The 22,393-nt window shown below is 31.7% G+C and overlaps 1 protein-coding gene across 1 annotated transcript; it reads right to left on the bottom strand.

Moving 5' to 3' along the window:
• Window positions 1–20,221: 20,221 nt before the first annotated feature.
• On the bottom strand, window positions 20,222–22,142 carry LOC107618710 (UDP-glycosyltransferase 84B1). The gene has a single exon (XM_016320842.3). It carries the CDS (start codon window positions 21,883–21,885, stop codon window positions 20,437–20,439), a length of 1,449 nt encoding a protein of 482 aa, XP_016176328.1. The 5' UTR covers window positions 21,886–22,142; the 3' UTR covers window positions 20,222–20,436.
• Window positions 22,143–22,393: the final 251 nt, after the last annotated feature.

The raw sequence follows: 22,393 nt of genomic DNA, 5'->3' as shown, positions 1-22,393 counted from the left end.
CAATTTATTTTCAAAGTTTTTATTTATTGTTTTCAGATTTTCTTAAGTTTTTGTCCGATCAAAAGACTTTTGATGTACTTTGAGAAAATTGGTACTTGCAAAGAGGAGTAGGTTTCGCTCCCAAACCATTAGATATCAAACCACATTCGATTTGCTAAAAATCGACAAAACAATATGTTATTTAGGAATTTTTAGAATGATGAAGGAGAAATAGAGGGGTTTAGGAGATATTTAATTTATTAAAAGTTGAAGACTTTGACAGTACTTTTAAGTAGATGGTATAGGGAGAATTTTGGTGATATTAAGCAGAGGATAAAAAAAACTAAAAGATGAACTCAGAAAGGTAGATGATATGATTAGCGATGGAGTTTATGAGAGAACATTGGAGGCAATAAGAAGGGCCCTTGTTAGCTTCTGTAAGAAATAGTATGTTAGGATAGAAATACATTAGAAGCAGATGTCAAATTCTCGACATGCTAAGAATATGGATAAAAATACTAGATATTTTCATAACTTAATCGCAGCAAAAAGAATGAACAATCGGATTAATGCCTTAGTGATAAATGGAAGATTGGTGAGAAATCAAGCCAAGATCAAGATTGATATAAGAGACTTTTTACAAGAATTTGTATCATCAGAAAGCGTCGCCTTTGATAAGTTTCCGTGATGGACTCGTTAATCAGATACAAAAAGAGCAGTCGTCTGTGGACTTGGACAGGATGCTATCGATTGAGAAAATAAAGGATGTAATATGGGATTGTGAGTCGTCTAAGGCTCCTAGTTATGATAGGTACAAATATGAACTTCATTAAAATGTGTTGGAAAAATATTAGGTCAAAATTCACTAAAGCTGTCATAGATTTCTTTTAGTCAGCTGAGCTACCAAAAAATTTTAATGTTACATAGGTGGCTCTTACTATGAAGTTTGTTGGAGCTAAGGATATTAAGGATTTTCGGCCGATTAGCATGGTAGGATGTGTGTATAAGGTCATATCGAAAGTGTTAGTTCGGAGAATGAGGAGGGTAATGCTAGGATTAGTTGGAGAGACTTAAAGTACTTTTGTAAAGAGAAGAAAGATACATGACGAGACTCTGATTGCATGTGAAACTGTGCAGTCACTGAAGATGAAAAAGAAGAGCTCGGCAATAATTAAGTTGGACTTATTAAAATATATATGATAGAGTAAAGTGGAGTTTTGTGGATATTGTACTTCAGAAGATGGATTTTGGATAAAAATGGAGAGGGTGGATCAAGGAATCTATATGCACGGCATCTATGTCGATTTTGATAAATGACTCGCCATCTAGATATTTTAAGATGGAACGAGACTTAAGACAGGGAGATCCTGTTTCTCCATTCCTATTTGTTCTTGTTGTTGATCTCCTCTATAGAATGGTAGGAGATGCAGTAAGACATGGAATGATCACTCCTTTGTTGGTCGAGAAGGACAATATTGAGTTGTCTCACCTGTAATTCGCAAACGATACAATACTTTTTTGTCCTCAGGAAGAGGAGTCTATTAGAAACTACAAATGACTACTGAGTTTTGAGATGATGTCTGGTCTGAGCATTAATTTTGATAAATCTAGTTTGATTCCGGTTAATTACGAGCAGGAGTGGTCACAAAAGATGTGTAGATTGTTAGGGTGTAAAGAAGCTTCGTTGCCAATTAAAATCTTAGTATTTCTTTAGTAGCGAACCCGAAATTGGTCAAGATATGGAAATAGATAATAGATAAAGTAGAAAAGAAACTCAGCTTTTGAAAAGTAAAAATGCTTAATAAAACTGGTAAGCTAGTTCTCATTAAATCTGTGCTTAATAGTCTGCTAATTTACTACCTCATCTTATATAAGATGCTCAAAGCAGTGGTAAAGAAGTTAATTTTTTTGCAGAGGAGGTTCCTGTGGAGTAAGGAGAATGGAAAGCATAGAATATATTTAGTGAGGTGAAAAATTGTACAATTTCCAAAAAAGTTGGGAGGTTTGGGAGTGAGTGATATAATTATTCGACAGCTTTGTTGTTCAAGTGGTGGTGGCGATTTTCGAGAAAAGATTGTTCATATAATGATTTGAATCTAAACATAGTACTCTCCTGTCAGCCTGTGCCTAAAAAATGAGGCCCATGGAAGGATATATGCCAATTACAGATAAAGGAGTAATAGGTGAAAGATAATATGATTAGAGAAATGTCTTTGGAGGTAGGGATGGTAGAAGAGTTTGATTCTGAAAGGATAATTGGCTACCATGTGGTATGTTAAAGGTCGTTTTTCTGAGACTTTTTTCGGTCTCAAACCAAAGCGGATCTATAATAGGAGAGTGTAGATTATGGGATGGACTAGAGTGGATATGAAATTTTTAATGGAGAAGACAACTATTCCCATGAAAGTTAGAATTAGTTAACCAACTATATGAGATCCTTCAGTTAATCAAATTAACAAACGAGAGAGAGGACCAACTGGTGTTGAAATTTGATAAATCAAACGTTTATTCTACTAACTCTTTTGTGTAGGTTTTGCAGGCTGAAATAATATAAGAGAATATTATAAGTTACAGTTTGACTTAGTACCACCACGAGTTGAATTATTCACCTGATTTATATTAGTGGGCAGGATCAATACTAAAGAGAGATTAAGTGGATTTGGTGTTATTGATCAAAATGATAATATTTGTGTTTTATGTAAAAAGAATGTTGAGAATAATTACCACTTATTTATTAGTTGTGAGTTTACTTGGTAAATGTAGTGAGTTTGGTTGTTCGCCTATGATAAACCATAGTTTATTTCAAGAATAATTAAGTAATATTTTGATAGTTAGACATGTACACTTATAAGAAAGAAAGTACGTAACAGGTGATTGATTATTTTTTTTTATTATTATTTAGAATACTTGACTAAAAAAAAGATAAAATAACAAAAATAATCAATAAATTAATTAGGAGTTACAAAAAATAGAGTGATAATTAATTTTTGTAATTGTTAATGATAATACCAAAAATAATTATGATTAATTTATTTTAATTGTCTAATATTCTTTATATTATTATTTCATTTTATTATGTTGAACTTTTTATTTAAAAAAATTCATAAATAATATTTCCATTGACTTAAGATTGAAATACCTTTTGATATTCGCATATTTTCTTCCGCCAGAATAAATACCAAACCTAACTTTCTAGAAGACCAGCTATATCTCCTTATACTTGAAATGCACAGGGACAATCGGATATGCCAAATTGCCAATCAATGATTCTCTCCACTTGACGCACATACAAGAGGCTTCCCCGCCCCGTTACTTTAATTATTAGCTCTCATTGTTAAAAATATTTTGAATTTAATTTTATATTAAATCTTAAAATATTTATATTTAGATAAATTTTAGTGGTTTATTTTGTTATTTAGTAATTTATTTTAACAAAAAAAATACAATGACCTTTTTTGATGCGTTAAAAATAAAAATACAATAATCCCCTCTCAGTTACTTGTTTATTTAAAAAAAATTACATTTTTTTAAATTAACGATAATTAAAAAAAAAGATGGAATTAAATATACTATGTTTAATGATGCTAAAAAATATTTTGGTATTATTCGGAAGAAAAATAAATGTAATATACTATTGTTGGTTTTTTATAAAAAATATTAAAATTATTATTTAATATTTTTATAATATAAAAAATGAAAAATAATTATAAATTCATCTTTTAATAATATTTTATTAGTTACTATTTTCATATATTAAATGAAATATTTAAATTAATATGGTTAATTATGCTTAAATTTTATATTTTATATATACATACGTGAGTGCACACATATATATTAATAATTTTTTCTCCTATTGATTGAAACTTATGAATCCGTCGCTATCCACCCAAGAACATGTAATAAATGTTACTCCATTGTCAAATTCTTTGGCTCAAAACTATAATTCAACACATTATTGTTATTAGAGGAAAGTATCGTTTTTCTCTTCAACATTTAGGGTAAGTTTTAAAGTTGTCCCTAACATTTCAATCGTCTTATTTAAGTTTCTAACATTTTAAAATTGATTCAATATTGTCCCACTGTCAATTTTGTTAATGAATCCCTAACGACAGGACAACATTGAGTCAGTTTTGAAACGTTAGGGACTTAAATAGGACGATTAAAACGTTAGAGACAACTTTAAAACTTATCTCAAACGTTGAAGACAAAAAATGATATTTTACTCTTGTTATTATTAGTCCATGGCACTAATACGAAAATTAATGGGACCAACCAATAGGCTGCGTTGAACAGGTGATTTGATAGACAAGACTGGAACTCTGGAAGGGAGGGATTTGTGTGATGATATTTCTTTTCCCATTCACCATCTACAATATCAATAACATTTTCAATGGTGAAAAGGTGAACCGGACAAAAACGAGATTGTGATTTGTGAATAGTGCTACGATATGGCCAGGGAGAGGAACGAAAGGAAGCTCGAGACAAAAAAGTAACGCTATATATTCAATTTTTTTTTATGAATCAAATCTAATTAAATTAAATAATAAAATTTAGAATATTATTATTAGCATAACTGATTAACAGGAATGACGATAAACCATGATTGAACAAGGATGCTCAAGCAATGCGTGAGGGTGTCGTTAAGTACAAACTCTTATTTAGAACTGTTACGTTATATATTTTTTGGGTAAAAATTCAGGCACAGTCGATTTCACGTGAAGTTGATAGTTAAGAGTTGTTAGATAAAAATTAAAAATTTAATCAAATCAATCTAATCATCTAACCGCTCTCAACCATCAACTTCACGTAAAGTCGACAGTACAAGAGTTTCCACCATTTTTTGGCATGTTATTTTAATTTATCTCTTGCTGTGAGATTTGATTTAATTTTGTGTTGTTACCATAGATGTATTTATACTCTGCTGGTCCTTGGTCTCACATCCCTTTATTGGAAGGGCTTTATTCATAAAAAGACAGTAAAAATATATTTAAAAAAAAAAGTATTTATTTGGCCACAGTTAAAATAAGTATTTTAAAAAAGTTGAGTAAATAATGAAAAAAATTGAATTAACAAATAAATTAAAAGATTTTAAGAGAAGAAAAATAATAAGATTATTTAAACAAATAGACCAAAAATTAATAATTTTAATTAATATTAATTTAAATAATACTGAATTTTTTAAATCAATACAAAATATTACTTTTAATCTCAATTTTATAGTAAATTTTATTCAAGAAATTTAAAAATAAATAAAAATTATTAGACTAAAAAATAAAACAATTAGCAATAGTAATTAATATATTAAAATATAGATCTTTGAAATTAGAAAAAAAAAGAATTATAAAATTATAAATAAAAATTAAACTCGTAAAATAATTGTTAAATTTTCAAAAAATAAAAATATCAAAATGATAATAAAATAGAAGTAGAAAAATAATATTATAAAATTTTAAAAAAAATAATTTTCTAATAAATTTTTCATTAAAAATTCAAATTTTAAATAAATTAAAAAATTAGTGTCAGAACTAAAATAATAATTTAAAAAACATAACAACACTTTTAATAATAAAAATATTTTTAATCTATATCACATATTAAAATTTTAATACATAATAGATTAATTAATAGACCAGTGTAATTAGATATTTTTTGAATATTGTCTTTTATTCAACTTTAAAAAAAAAAATAAAAAATAAGTAATTCTTCTAATTTTTTAATCAACTAATATATGAAAATAGGTATTTAAATTAATTAAATAATAATAAATTTTAAAAAATTGACTAAAGACCAAAAATAAAAAGACAACTAGTATTTCTCTTAATAAAGTATATTAAATATCTTTATTTAAAAAATTTTCGTCTTTTTTTTTTAAAGTTCCGTGAGATGTTAAGTTATCAACCAAAAAGTCAAAAACACATCTGTCCTTTTGTCAATTGTCATCTTGCAAAAAGAATACAACTGGCTCCCATGTATCGGGGGAGAATCTTATATATATTCCCCACCCAAACAAAATGTTGCTTTTTCGTTATTTTAATTGTATCTTATTATAATTGAATTGTATTAAAGGTAATTAAACTTATTTATCATGAATTTAGATAATATATTTCGATTCAATTTGATACAATTTTTAGTTTTCAAAAAAAAAATCTATTAAAACTATTTATTTAAAAATAATAATGTTCCGAAATACTTGAATTGATAATGGAAATCGGGTTTGAAATAAGTGTATGTGGTTAGTAGCTTTTGGATCTTTCCAATGATGCTTTGAAAAAGTGATTGGACAGTACCTGTACAAAATTTCAATACCAAAATCAATCGATAGTTCAATAGTGTAGAAATAATTTAGCAAGAAAAATTACCTGAAAGGGGATGATATTATAGAGAATAGACATCTTCAGATACCTAACGATTTGAGAGTGGAAAGTTCCACTGTTTCATGCAACGATTATCTCTCTCGTCATATAAGTAGTTACATCCTAATTTTTTAATTTTAAAAAATATGTTACTCTTTCAAAAACACTTAATTTTTAACATTAAATACAAGTCCATAATTTTTTAATGGTTTAATTATTCAGCACCAAAATTTTTTTTTAATTGGGTTCTTACACTTTTTATTTATTTATTTATTTTTTGGTGACTAAATAGAAAAGAAAGAAAAAAAAAAGACAACCAAATTAATTTGCTAGGGTCATATCTAAATCTATTAGATGTTGAAGCTCACTCCAAGGTTGGCTCCGATTCGAGTGAATGTCCGCGACAGAAGCAGCTGCTTTAGCCATACAATCTGCAACACTATTTGCAGTCCTCTGAATTAAAAGAATAGAGACTCTCCAATTCCCATTCATAACCTCCTGTATATACTTTGCCAAATTCCATTCCGGAATATCCTTACCAAGCATTCTTTGGTTTACCAATAAAAGAGCTTCTAAACAGTCTGTTTCACAGATAACCTCACGAAATCCACTCTCCCAAGCAAGCAGTAAACCTCTCCAAATTGCATACAATTCAGCAAAAAGAACACTGCACACTTCGACTTTCCCAGTGCAACCTTTCAACCAACATCCATCAGGATTGCGAATGATACAACCAAAACCAGCATAGCCAGAAGGAGCAAACCAACTAGCATCACAATTCAATTTAACATAATGAACTGGAGGTGGAACCCAATGCAAACAAAGTGAAGGAGGAGACAGAGATTGATGCATAGCAAAAATAGTGTGAAACTCCCTTACTGAACTACGAATCAAACTCACCACTTTACTAGCACTCCATGAATCATCTATATTAAATAAGTCATGATTCCTGCTTCTCCAAATCCACCAGATGGTCGAAAAAAAAAGGAAAAACATCTTCAGTCCTTGCACCTCTGTAGAGCCAATCATGTAAATTCGAGTTATCTGAATACAGACCTAAAAGGTTCCAGACCTCCTTGGCACTAGGGCACTCCCGAAGACAATGAATAATGGATTTAGAACCATTCTGACACCGATGACAGGTGCTAGATAAAGCTAAACCACGACCCAAACGAAACTCTGCCGTAGGAATAGCATTATGAAGACTGAGCCAAATCAAGAACTTGTACTTCTCAGAAATATGCAGTCGCCATACCCACAACCAATTATCATGCTCATTCCAGTCAAACTTTCTTTTGGCTAGCCAACTGTACCCACTCCTAGCTGAGTAGAGTCTAGAAGATGCCACACCCCACGACCAACCCGAACTTTCTCCAGCATTCAGATTCGGATTATAAGCATTCAAACGCTGTTTGACATCTTCTGAAATGATAGAGAAAATATCATGGAGATTCCATTGACCATCTTTCCAAATGTCTCTAATAGTTAAATCAGAGTCAGATATATGTACAAAAGGGACATCTTGAGCAATTGGGCCCTTAATACTCCAATTGTCAAACCAAAAAGATTGATCAAGTGACCCAACGCACCAAGAGAAGGCATCCTTAAGAACACCAAAAGCCTTTGATATACTCTTCCAAACATGAGAAGCATTGCAAGGGACAGGGCCATCTAAAACTTCCTCATTCCTCAGATACTTCACCCTCAATAGAGCAACTCAAGGCTTGTCCTGACAATGAAAAAGTTGCCACACCAATTTACCAAGTAAAGATATATTAACACACGCATGATCTCTAACACCCAAGCCACCAAATTTTTTTGGAGTGATCACGGTCCTCCAATTAACAAGGAAAAGACCTCTACCATCAACTTGACCCTTCCAAAGGAACTGTCTCATCATAGAAGATAATTTATCGCAAACCCAATTTGGAAAAAAGATACCTGCATATGATAGACAGGAATGGATGCTGCAACAGAATTGATCAGGCAAAGTCTCCCTGCTTTATTTAGAAGCCTTCCTTTCCAATTAGCTAATCTTCCCCTCACCTTTTCAATCACCGAATGAAAAGAAGCCCTACTGGTACGGGAATGATTAAGGTTAACTCCAAGATATCTTCCTAAGTCCAAACCAAAACGTATTGAAGAAACACTAGTAAAAATATCTCTTCTACGAGCAGTCACATTTTTAGAACAAAAAGTTTTAGACTTTTCAATATTCACTTTCATGCCAGATGCCTTGCAAAAAATGTTAAGAGAATGCATGACCATTTGGACCTGACTCTTTGTAGCCTGACAGAAGAGTAAGAGATCATCTGCAAACATCAAATGAGAAAATTTTGGGCCACCCCTAGTGACAGAAATTGGTTTCCACATACCCTCGACCACCTTATGAGATATATAGCTAGCAAGTCTTTCCATACAAAGCACAAATAAGTAAGGAGATATTGGATCGCCCTGTCTAAACCCCCTTCTAGGAGCAAAACTATCCAATCTATTCACATTCCACATAATAGAAAGAGATGATGCACGGACACAATTCATAATCAAATTAGCAGTGATGATAGGAAAACCAAAAGCAATGAGAGTACTCTCCAAAAACCTCCAATCCACCCTAAGCTTTTTCAAGATCAATTTTAAAAGCAAGAGTACCTTTCTTGGATTTTGTGTGCTTCATGAAATTCAGAATTTCTTGGGCCACAATAATATTATCAGGAGCACCATGACCCGGAATAAAACCTCCTTGTAAAGGACTAACAATATCTGGAAGAAAAGGTCGAAGTCGGTTAGTCAATACTTTGGTGATAATTTTATAAACAACATTACACAAGCTAATAGGCCTGAAATCCTTCATAAAGGTAGGGTTATCAATTTTAGGAATAAGCACAATCAGAGTTTCCATGATGCTAGGATTTAAGAACTCTCCCAAAAAAGCACTCCGGACAATATTCCAAATCTCAGTGCCTACTATCTCTCCATATTCTTTAAAAAAATAAGCTTGAAAGCCATCTGGACCAGGAGCCTTAAAAGGGCTCATACTGAATACTGCTGACTTGACTTCCGCAAAAGAGACAGGGTCAATTAACCTAGCACAAGCCTCAGTGCTTAGAGTGGGCATCGGAACATCCCCTAAACAATCAACCTCAACCTCTTCCGTTGTACCAAAGAGATTCTTGTAAAAAGAGAGGGCTTCTTCCTGGAGAATATCTGGATCAGTAGACCAAGACCCATCTCTAACATATAATCCATGTACTCTATTATGGTTTCTACGCACCAAAGTCTGAAGATGAAAGAATTTAGTGTTTCTATCCCCATACTTGACCCACTGCTCTCTAGATTTCTGGTACCAAAAAAGTTCCTCTTGCAATAAAAGCCTATTATAATCTTCCCTCAGTTCAACTTCTTTAATTCTCAGAGATAACACATCGATAACCTCCAAACGCCGTTGAATCTGATATTCCAACTTATTTTTTCGCACAAAAATATTTCCAAAAATCTTTGAGTTGAAGTCCAAAGAAACCTGTTGAACCATCTTAAGCCTTTCAGTAACGCCTCCAAACTCTTGATTCCAAGCCTTACTAATAACATGTTTATAAGAAGGATGTGTTGCCCACGCAGCTTAGAACCTAAAAAGACGAGAACCTTTCATTCTGGGGCTACCATGACAACGAACTAAAATAGGACAATGATCAGAATGAAGCCTGCTAAGATTTTCAGAATAACCCTCAGGAAACATTGTCATCTATGCCTCATTAACTAGAGCTCTATCCAACCTTTTAGCCAAGTCTCTGTCAGCTTGAACTGCTCTATACCAAGTATATCTCCTACCAGTCACTTTAAGATCAAAGAGCTCACAGTCATCTAGAGTAGTAGCTAATAGACTAGCTCTGTGAGAAGAAAAATAAGCACCTGTACTCTCATCTGGTGCCACAATCTCATTAAAATCACCAACGGCCATCCACGGTCTATTATGGCCTGAATTAATAGAACGCAAATGATCCCAAAGCATACATCTTTTTTCGAATTGAGAACTCCCATATACTGCACTACAAAGCCAAACTAAGTTACCCACACCCACTTTCACTGTGATACATTGGTCAATTTGATCAATAACCACACAAGAAGCATTAGCAATAGAAGATAGAAACCAAATGCCACCCCTGTGTCCTACTGCTTCCTCAATACCAACACAATGAAAACCCAACTTATCCCAAAAATTCTTCAAATTATTAAACATGGTATGAGTCTCAAAGAGAAAGAAGAAAGATAGTTTATATATTCTCACCAAATTTTTGCAATGCACACGGGCCATCTTATTAGACGCACCCCTCACATTCCAGGCTATGAACATTTTTTTTTATTTAGGTCCCTACATTATTTTTTTTAGTTGGGTCCCTATAAAATTAAGTTAATTACTGTGACCTAATTGAAAAAAAAATTTTGGTACACGAACCCAAATAAAAAAATATAAGAATCTAATTAAAAATTTTGTAAAATTATAAAAATCAATAGAATAATTAAACTTTTTTTAATTTACCTAACTGAATGAGGTGTTCAAAGTTTTACTAAATCAGTTTTTTAATTATTATTATTATTTCATGATAAGCCACAAGATACACAAAAATTGATTGTGATTGAAATGAACATAAAGCTAATGAGATCACTCTACTCTGATTTTTTTTTGTTTAATTTCTTCTTCGAACAACAAATAAAGATATATAATTACTCAATCTCACTTGTATATTAAATATATAATTTTTTATAGTATTTCTTAGTTCAATAGGTTAAAGATTAATTTGTTGTAAATTTAAGTTTTATTTAAAAATTTGTAGTTGGTCAATAAATTATTACATACACAAATTAAATTTCAAACTTTCAACATTTATTCAAATAAACTAATAAATTAACTACTAGATCAATATAAATTGATTATATATATAACTTCTTTTAAGAATAATTCTATGATAAAGAAATTTTTGAGTAAAGAGAACAAAGAGTATCATATAAATTAATTTTAAAAAAATAATAAATAAATAAAATGACACATTTTTTAGATAAATGTATAACTATTTATGAGAGTAAATCTTTATCTTTTTAATATACTTTTTTACCTTATCATGCACTTTCTTTTAATTTGATTTTTTTTTACAGGAAATTAAAAAAAAAATCTCAAACTGTAGTTATTGGGCTTACTCTTAAAAATTAAACCAATTCGGATTGAATCTTCTAAAATAAAATTGTTTAACTAAAAAATATAGTCCGTTATTTTTATAGGTTTTTTTTATTCTGTCTAGTCTGTATAAAGTTTGACAAATTCACCAGCTTATTTAAAAAGTATATTTCATGAATTATAATTTAAATAATAAATTTACAAATTTTAAATTGATATTAAATACATTCTAAAACTATAATTTATTATTTATAAAGTATAATTCATTTATATATCAATCTTTAGTCACATATTATTATAACCATACTTACAATTTATAAACCTTTTCTTTAAACAAAAAAGTACTATCTTAACTAATTTTGACCAATATTTTTTTAATTTTTTTTATATTTAATATAAATAAATAGTTTTTTTTTGTTTACCCAAACGGTATCCCCCAACCCGATAAGTTAAGGACTAATTCATCGCGGATCTGAGCTCCATTTAAGGGTGTGCCGCTGGCCAATAAGTTGCTGCATGCATAAGGTGGGGTTCGAACTCCCGACACTTGTTTAAGCGGACGACTGAGCTGACCACTCGACCAACCCAAGTTAGTTTAATATAAATAAATAGTTAAAAATTTAAACTACGAAAAATTTATTTTATTTTTTATATAATAGACTTTACAAAAGCCATTACCTAACCTACTTAATAAAAAGAATCGAGTCATGAACCCGTCGGTTATCCCATTCAATTCTGTAAATCCCGAAAAATTAATAAATAATTAGTTAATAAATTAATTATTATTCAAAGAAATTAGAAAATTAAAATTTATAGTTTAGGGAAGTAGAAATATTAAAAATACGAATTTTGACACTAATTTTAAAAATTTTGGCTTAAAATCGAACTAACAGGCTAAACTAGTTGGATCGGAACCAAACCAGGCCCAAAATCCAACCTATTAAAGCACCAAACGAGCTTTCTTCCTTTCATTTTCAGCCTTGGAGTCACGTTGAAGCAGAGAGAATCACATTAAACCCTGACCTTCACCTCCAAAATTTCAATCTTCCATGACTTTCAATCTAAAATTTCAATTGACGAGCTGACAATGGCGACGTGTTCGTCTCGAAATTCTCTTCAATTCTATCTAGACAAAGTGGTAACAAAGTTACATTTTTTGTCCAGTTCTTCCTCTCCTAAATTTTGTGGGTTTTGAGTTTGGGTATTGAGGAATTGAATGATTTTGATGGTTTAGGTGAACTCTAGCAGTGGATAATAACTGGGTTTTGTCCAATTAATCCGTGGGTAAGGTAAGAAATTGTTGAACCCATGTGAATCATTGAATTAATGAATCCTATGATGATTATAGTGATATTGTATGAATTAAATTGTGTTCTTATTGATTTGGAGTTCAATTTGACGGTTTAGAACGAAATCTGAGTGATTAAGTTTGAGAAATTGACGTTTGAAAGCTTGGAGCTTGTGAAATGAGAGGTTTTTGAAGAGTTCCGAGCTTAGGGAGGAATCGGCAAAGGTATGATTTTGGTTTCTCGTAGTTAATATTTAATGTCACGTGAAAACTTAGGTTAGAAGACCTTAATATAGGAATGAACTAAATGAATTTTTGATGGATTATGTATATGGTATATGATGTGTGTATAAAGGATGAATAAATTTGTATGTGTTGGATTATTTCTTTGATAAGTATAAAAAATATTGAAGATTGTTGATGTGCCGTGGATTGATGGTGAGTTTGTGAAATTGAATTGAATGGATTGGTTGAGAGATGTGTGGTTCGATTTTGTAAGTGATTTGTTATTGGAATTGGTTTGATTTTGAAATAATTTGATACTAGAAATGATTTGAATGATTGAGAGGTGTTTGGTTTGGTGGTTGGGACCCTTGAAGAGTGGCAGTAGTTTGAGTTTTAGAGGAGATGCTGGCGAAATTTCTATAAAAATTAAAGATTTGATTTGAAGTGTTATTTTAAAAAGAAAAGAGACTATTATGCGGCTTGTATATTTTGAGATTAATTGTTAACTCTCTGTCGCAGGATGTGACTGAACACTTTAACTTTTCGGGTTCCCCCATGGCATATATATAAATTTGAGTTTGGGATTTTCCCATAGAATATTATATTATTGAGTTTGGAGTTTGACTCCATGGAATATTATATTTGAGCTTGGAGTTTAACTTCATGGATATTATTTTTGAGCTTGGGGTGCGCGCACAGAAGGACTGTCCAATGATTAACTATCAGGACATGTCGGGTTAGCTATTTAACCGACAGATGAGACTCATCAGCCATAGGACACGCATACACGTATGCATTTGTTTGTTTTGTTTTAGTATTGTAACATCCCAATTTTTTGAATCAAGTCATTTTTTTAATAACTAATTAATTAATTAAAATGGTAATAATTTAATATTTGAATTTAAAATTTAAACATATAAAAGCACTAGTGGTAGTAAATCTCTAACCAACAGTAAACAACCTTTTAAAACATAGTCATAACTAATTCTACATTTATCAGATTTAAATGATATTTTGTTATATGAAAAGATAAGAATACTAGCTCTATTCCTTGAGTTCAGTATAAAATCAAATTCAAATTAAATTAGGTAGATAAATCGGTTATAAGTTCATAGTAGAAAATCGCGCTCTTTTCAGCCATCCTTATATACTAACCGTTTTTGATCATTTTGTCTCATATAATTACGCTGCAATAAAATAATTTGGGCCTGCACACTAAATCACTCACTTGGGTTATATTATCAATCCCAGTCAACATGTTTCCCATCGTCAATTTGTTAAATATTTATTAAACTCAACTACTTGTCTAATTGTTCTTAAGTGAATGCATACGAATAGCGATATGTATTTCATGTGATTCATATGATTTGAATATTTGAGTTTGATGTGCTAGAATGTTATTTGATGATTGATGATTTTTATTGCTTGTTAGAGATTAGGCTGTAAACCCAGATTCTCACTTAGAGTAATATAAAAACAGTAAGTTGCTTAGTCGGTTTCTCATTCTATACATTACCTCTTCAAGTAGGATAAGATTTCGGTGAAAACTTAAATCTTTAGAGGGATTTAAAATTTTTGGTAGTAAGACTGTCTAAAAGCTTTTAAGATAGGAAGAATTCAAAATCCAAAACCAAATAACTTATCCTATCTAATAACTTTTTCTAGTATCATCTCCTAATTAATAATAAATTTAATATTGTTATTAAATTCTTAAAAAAAAATTTTTTATTATTTTACTGTTATTAACTATATTTTTATTAATTCTATTTTTTATTTTTATCTATTTTATATTATAGATCAAACAATTTATACATCATATTTTTGATAGATTTTTGAATTTTTGAGAAAAAAACTAAAATTTGTGAAGTCAATTAGTATTCAACAATATTAACATAAATTATGTGCAAATATTTAAATTTAGAGAAATTCTCCACGTACAAGCATTTTTTTTATACAAGTCTTTATAAGTCATTATATTAACGCGCTTGAACCGTTACTGCACGTTCTTCTTCCTCTTCCTCTTCCTCTTCTTCTTCTTTTCTTTCGTTTCTTACTTTCTCTTTCTCCTTCTTCAACCGTTACTGCACAATTTCACCGCACCTTCTTCTTCTTCTTGCTGTACATTCTTCTTCCTCTTCCTCTTCCTCTTCTTCTCCTTCTTCATTTACATGCTTTTATCTCTGTTTTCTTTCTTTGTTATTCTCGATTTCCATTATTTTTTGATATCAAGCTCTGAAATCGTTTTTGAAGAAGAAGAAGCAGCAGAAGATGAGGAGGAGAAAGAGAAAGAGTTCTGAATTATGCATAAGGTGTACTTCAACAAATTTTGGGTGTATTTCTTAAATCCTTTGGGTGTAGTTTTGTAATCCTTTGGGTGTATTTCTATAATCGTTGTACTTCAACGAATTTTGGGTGTATTTCTTAAATCCTTTGGGTGTATTTCTGTAATCCTTTGGGTGTATTTCTATAATCGTTTGGGTAAATTCCTGTAATCGTTTGGGTGTATTTCTGTAATCGTTTGGGTGTATTTCTGAAGTTCCATTATCTTCAAAACGATTTCAAAGCTTGATTTCAGAAATCATGAAAATCGAAAAAAAAAAAACGAAGCAAGAATACCAGTAATAAGCGCAAGTAAAACAACTAATAAAAAGGCAAAGAGAATAATGAAGAAATACATGGAGGAAGAGGAAGAAGAAGAAGAAGAAGAAGAGGAGTCGTTCATAATACACGGTGAGTGTAGCGCTTTGGAAACTGAATAACGGATTAAAAGACCCGTATGTGTAGCAACTTGTAAAACTTGTAAGTCAAAAAGACTTGTATGTGTAGCAGGCCTCTTAAATTTATGTTAATTTTATATAAATTTATTTTCTTTAACTTGTTTAAATAATTATAGAATTTTTTTTGACAATAATAAATATTTTTAGTGATGTAAAAAAAAATTTATGAGTCAGGATTTGTTTGAATGTCAACAAATATATTATTTTTTTCACTTATCAATTATTAGTTTAAATGTAACTCATTTATCAAAATTAGATTTAAAAAAATTATTATTTTTATTACTTATCTGAAAGATTATGTACAAAATATTTTTACGCTTTGTACAAATTTGAAGTTACTAAGGGATAGAATTCAGAATATCTAAATGGTCTAGTGATAGATTTAGAAAGTTGGATTTAAATGTGAACTAAAGTTGTTTTTGACATAAAAGACATGACCTAAAAGAGATATTTGGATAAGGTTAAGCCGATATTGAAATTGGATGTCTATAAAAAAGTTTAGAGTTCAAGCTAAGAGACCTAGGTGAAAGGCACATTATAGACTAGTCGAGAGAATGAAGCAAAACTGCATGAGGTATGAGGCATTGAAAGTAAAGGCTTTAGTATGACTAGCTACAAGATTTTTTTAAGCATCTTATTATGTTTTACTGCTTGTTTGAATTTTCGTATTATGTTGTATGGTTTAAATCTGATACACGAAGACTAATAACTTAAGACACAAAGAAATGAATAATATTATCCGTTATGTGAATCTATCTTTTAAAATTTTATTAGCTCATGATGATATTATAACTGTGTTGTACCTTCACTTAGTTTGCTTGAATGTATGGATTGATTGAACTTACTTATGTTGGAACTATCATATATCCCTATAGAAAGAAAAATGTAGATAAAATCTACTAGGATAAGTGAGGTTGAATTAGTATCTTTTTAGGAGACACGAATTTTGAGGATAAAATTCTTTTTTAAAGGGGTGAGAATGTAACATCCTAACTTTTTGAATCAAGTCATTTTTTTAATAACTAATTAATTAATTAAAATGGTAATAATTTAAGATTTGAATTTAAAATTTAAACATATGAAAGTACTAGTGGTAATAAATCTCTAACCGACAGTAAACAACCTTTTAAAACATAGTCATAACTAATTCTACATTTATCAGATTTGAATAATATTTTGTTATATGAAAAGATAAGAATACTATCTCTATTACTTAAGTTCCATATAAAATCAAATTCAAATTAAATTAGGTAGATAAATCGGTTATAAGTTCATAGTAGAAAATCGCGCTCTTATCAGCCATCCTGATATATAAATTCAATTATCTTTAAATTTGTCTCTAATAGATATTTCCAAATTCTAAATGTAGAAAAAGTTATAGGGCTCACAAAGTAACGATTCAGATTAAAGATTTCACCTAAATGCCTCCTAACATAATCTGCACATACCTTAGAGCTATTTGATCCTTCCTTTCTCATTCTATTCCCTTTTTATATACAAAACATTCTAGTATACACAAAGTATAGCTATGGAACAAGTCTCACTTCACTAACAAACCGCATTTATTTGCATCGAAACACCTATCGAAACTTTACTCGAGGTAGGGGTTTTGTGCTAATTTTTATATGTCATGTTTTAAATATTTTCGAACATAGATGTTAGCTTTGCATGTCATGGTATAGTGTCTCTTTCCTTCATATGCATTATGCATTATAATAACAATCTTATGTGCATTAAAGAATTGAGGGAATGATCCTTCGGTAAGGGAAGGTGACCCCCCAAAGACAAGATAATCGAGATAATCTTTCAGTAAGGGAAGGTGATTGTTAGACTTTTGGAACCTTCGGTAAGAGAAGGAGACTCCAATCAATTTTATAATAATATATCTTGGTTGCCATGACTTCCTTCTTGTGTATGTCTAAATAATCTTGATTGTAAATTGAACTGAGGGAATGATCTTTCGGTAAGGGAAGGTGACACTCAAAGACAAGGTATCGATATGATCCCTCGGTAAGGGAAGGTGATCGATCGAGATGATCCTTCGGTAAGGGAAGGTGATCGCCAAAACGTTTGGGATAAGAACCTTCGGTAAGGGAAGGGGACTCCCACCTTTTATACCGGTTTGAGCTCAATACCTTCCATAAAAGTTACGAGAAAAAGTAATGAAAAGTAAAATGAAATGTGTGATCATGATTGTTCTTCTTTTATCCTTTTTAATTTATGATTATGTTTATTATTTCATTCAAAGATCCTTCTTTATCCAAAGATCCATTTTATATGATGTATGATATTGTTTAAGATCTTTATTTTATTCATATCTATTCTGTTTGACTTATCTATGGCAATGTTACTATTCTTCTCTTATTTATTATTTATTTTCCCTTACTTTATGGCCTATGAGAACATCATACCAAGATTTCTGAGTTTACATTTGTATGTTTTAACACTAGGCATTTTGTATGCATCACACATGTCATAACATAAGTAAATGAGAAGCATCTAAAAGTCACACCACTCCGACTAACCAAGACTTTTAAAAATAATAATAGAACAACATTGCATCATCACTGTTTTTATTTTAAAAACTCGGAGTGGTTGGAGATGGATACGATGACACCATATAGATAAACTACTGAGAAACTTTTGTTTCTCAGCCATCTCTCCGTACCATCTTCAGGAACGATGCAGTACAAAGCAATACACTGCTCAGTTGGGTTGAGGTGAAAAGACAAGTGCACTATTAGGAGCAAGCTATCGAGGACGTAAATACAAAATATTAAGCATTTACCTTAAGAAGGAAGAATATGCGATTGTTTTAGCCATAGTTATACAAATTAAAAGAGTTAGGATTTTCTCTGTGTCTTGTTTTATTTTTATTGAGTGATTGCAATTGTAACTATGATGTTTCTTGTTATGATTATTTGATATGAGTAAAGCTTGTCATTGTTGTGCCTTCATAGTTTAGCACGCCCGTTTTTCATGTTAGTATTTTTAGATTCACGTATATTTTTCAACTAGTAACTTTTTCAATAAAGGCTAGTTATTCAATATTTTTATATATAAATTATTTTATATAAATATTTCATATTTGTTTTAAAAAGAAACAAAATTTCGCAAGGTTTTGAATATCACCTACTAAATATAATCCAGATAAAGTTAATCTCAGTTTAAAAGTATCAAGGTGTTACAAGTATGCATTGTTTTGGTTTACTTAACTGCTTAACTCTGCTTATCTGCTACTTGTTCTACTTGTTGTAATTATACCTCTATCTGTATTTTTTTTGCTTGAATTGTATGTGTATGTTTTCTGAGAGACCTCTCTTGGTGGAGGTGCGAAGAAAGCTTGTTCCACCGGTGATTCGGAGGATTGAAGGAGACAGAAAGTGGAGTGTTAGGTTAAAGTTAGATTAAGAACTTGAAATACCTTAGATAACTTACTTAGTTTCTGGTTAGTTGGATCTTTAAGCTAAAATCTGAGTGTCGCAGTTCTAGGAATGTCTCTGGCTTTTTTGGGACCTTTTATATTAACTATATGGGCACCTTTATCATGTTGAGAACCTATGGTTCTCATTCCATATATATTTCAGTTGTTTTTCAAATGCAGGTCGAGAGGCACCTCATTGATTATCTGGAGAGCTTCATTACAAGCGAAGAACTATCTTTTGGGCTGTTACATTTTGTGTTAGGCTATGTATATAAGATCTCTGCATGTATATTTTGTCCTTCCTAGAAGTTGACTTGGAGAAACAAGTGTTCATTTTGTAGTTTGAGTTATATTTTGAATTGTATAAATATATATAATTACATACTCCGACTAACCTTAGCTTCGCAGGTCGAATCTGAAGCTTGATATCTGTATTTTGGAACTCCGATCTATATATTATGTTTTCTTAACCTTCTTTTGATCTTATCTATTTCTTTTACAATTATTTATGCAAGTATGATACTATTTTAGAAATTCTAGATATAAATTCTTTTAACTATATTTATATATTTCTTTGCTTTTATAGATCATAATATCTTGTTATCTCTAATTTACGTCTTTAACTATAAGACTCTGTGTAATAATATGTTACAACTTTTATTGCTAAAGGTCAAACACACTAGGTTTTTTTTGGGTGTCACACACTAGGATTAAGTTCTAATATAGAGAAATAGATCCTCTCAATTTTTTTTAATACTTGAGAGAATAAAGTGTGATATCTCACTTTTAATTTTATAAATGGGACCAAAATTAAATAGGAGAGAGTAATAAAGGATGAAATCCTATACTGGATACCATCCAATTTTTTTTACTAGCTAGAGAGGATCTCCTCCCCTAATATAGCTAAAAAATTATTATTGGCCAATATTAAAATTAAAAAAGGACAAAAATCTTAGAAAGTAAAGGTTGTGGTTGTGATTTTTTTTTTTTAAATTAGAAGTAAGATTTGAAATCATAATTTTTATATCAATATTGAGATGATGACATTTGAATTACAACTCTCTCTTATTTAATGGCGAAGAATTTCAGCAAATGAATCATCATAATTCATAAACTCCAAAATTCGATCAGTCCAATATCATCGACATTAGATACCGACAGTTATACGAACTAATCAACACATATTTTTGTGGCCCAACCAAATCAATTGAAATCTGTCGTCATCTCTGATTTTGAAGAATCTCGTCCACGAAACATTGGATATTTCGGTCAGATGAACCACCCTCAGCCACCGCATCCCTCGCCGCCTGTTTCAGCACTCTGGCGTTCTTCCTAATCTCCTCTGCTCGGGGGCCCACAAAAATCTCTTCAATGGCTCTTTCCACCTCATCCGTCGCAACGAACCCTTCGCCGCCGTCGTCTTGCCGGAGCCGGATCCCCGTTCCAAACACATCCGAAATGAGCTTCGCATTCGTTGGTTGATCCGTCCACTGCGGATACGCAATCATCGGAACCCCTGCAGTTATGGCTTCCAGCATCGAGTTCCAACCACAGTGAGTCAAGAAACACGCAATGGAATCGTGTGAAAGAACCTTCGTCTGCGGGCACCATGGCACCACCATGCCCTGCTCTTTCGTCTCTTCCAAGAAACTCGCTGACGGAATTTGCGACGGATCTTGTACGGACCCATCTTTAAGCTTTATCACCCAAAGAAACGGTCGTTTACTCCGAACAACAGCGTCCGCTATGCTCTTCCATTGATTTTCCGATAACACCACGAGGCTTCCGAACGATATGTATATAACCGAAGAGCGTGGCTTTTGGTTGAGCCACTCCATGCACGAGTCTTGTGGCTTCCACATATTGATTCCAACGTCGTCATCGTCGTCTGAACCTAGCAGCAACGACGGAGGAACCAACGGACCCACCGGTTTGATAGGAAAAATCTCAGCCATGGAGTCTATCACATCTTTCTCGAGCTCGTAGAACGAATTGGCGAGAATCCACTTGAGCTTCTTCATGTGTTGGAACTGCAACATGTCGGCTAATACTTTCTGGAAGCTTCCGAAAGTGTTTGACGGGAGAACAAAAGATGGAAGGTCTTGTGGTTGCAGCAATGGAAGACCGGGAAGCTGGACTTGGATGTTAGGGTTGTGGAGAGTTGGGAAGGAGTTGAGATTGTTGTAGAAGCGGTAATAAATGGCGTAGAGAGCACATGGTTGAATCCAGAGACATGCGCATGGGATTCCGAACTCTGCTGCCACGTCAGCAACCCATGGAACAAAGGGGTTGTTGATTATGCATGCTAGCTTCTTGGAAGTGTTACTTAGGAAGTGATCTTTGATGATATTGGAGATGCTGATGGGACCTGATTTTCCTATTGATTCCATGAAGTCGTCGACGCTGGTGCTTTTGAGCTCTGGCTCTGATACAAAGCCGTCGGAGAAGAAGACTACGTGGATTCCGTTGACGGTTATGGAGGCAGGGATGGTGTCGTCGTCGGTGGGCTTCTTGAAGACGCGGAGGTAAACAAGTTCGGTGGTGGCGAGTGTGACGTGGAGGCCTCTTGTTAAGAGGCTTTTGCCGAACCTCAGGAGCGGGTTGATGTGGCCTTGCGCTGAAAACGCCACCAACAGAACGTGGAGCTCTGTTTTTTCGTCGGAAGCCATGGTTTCACAAACAGAGTGACGGAGATATTATTATATCGTTACTGTTTTTTTTTTAGTGGAGATTGATTAGTGAATAATCTATTCTTTAATAGTGTTAAGCTTCATCGATGAAATTCATGAATGATTAGTATCCAGTTGCCTATTTACAAGCATTCTTCATTCTTCAACAAATAATAAGATAATTATTTTAGAGAGCCGTATTTGACTATAATGCTTTGATTTTTAAGATTGACCAATTTGAAGTTTTTAGGTTAGGTTTGGTGATAAACTATGTTCAGCAACAAATTAAAAAAAATGGCAAAATCATTTTTTGCAGGTTCTTTGAATTTTAAAGGCAAGAACAAAATTATTTATAAATTTTTTAAAAGAAAGAATAAAACAGATCATCAAAATTTTTTTATTTATAAACAAAAAAATAAAATAATTTTTAAGTTTAGTGTTATTTACATTTCAAAAATTGGTTGAATTTAAATTATGTCAAAATAAAAATGATTCAATAACGAGTAAG

The sequence above is a fragment of the Arachis ipaensis genome, chromosome B9 (genome assembly GCF_059453495.1).
Source record: "Arachis ipaensis isolate K30076 ecotype BB chromosome B9, ASM5945349v1, whole genome shotgun sequence".
Lineage (NCBI taxonomy): Eukaryota > Viridiplantae > Streptophyta > Magnoliopsida > Fabales > Fabaceae > Arachis > Arachis ipaensis.
The sequence above is the reverse complement of the archived record's forward strand: the minus strand, read 5'-3'. Positions and strand labels throughout refer to the sequence as shown.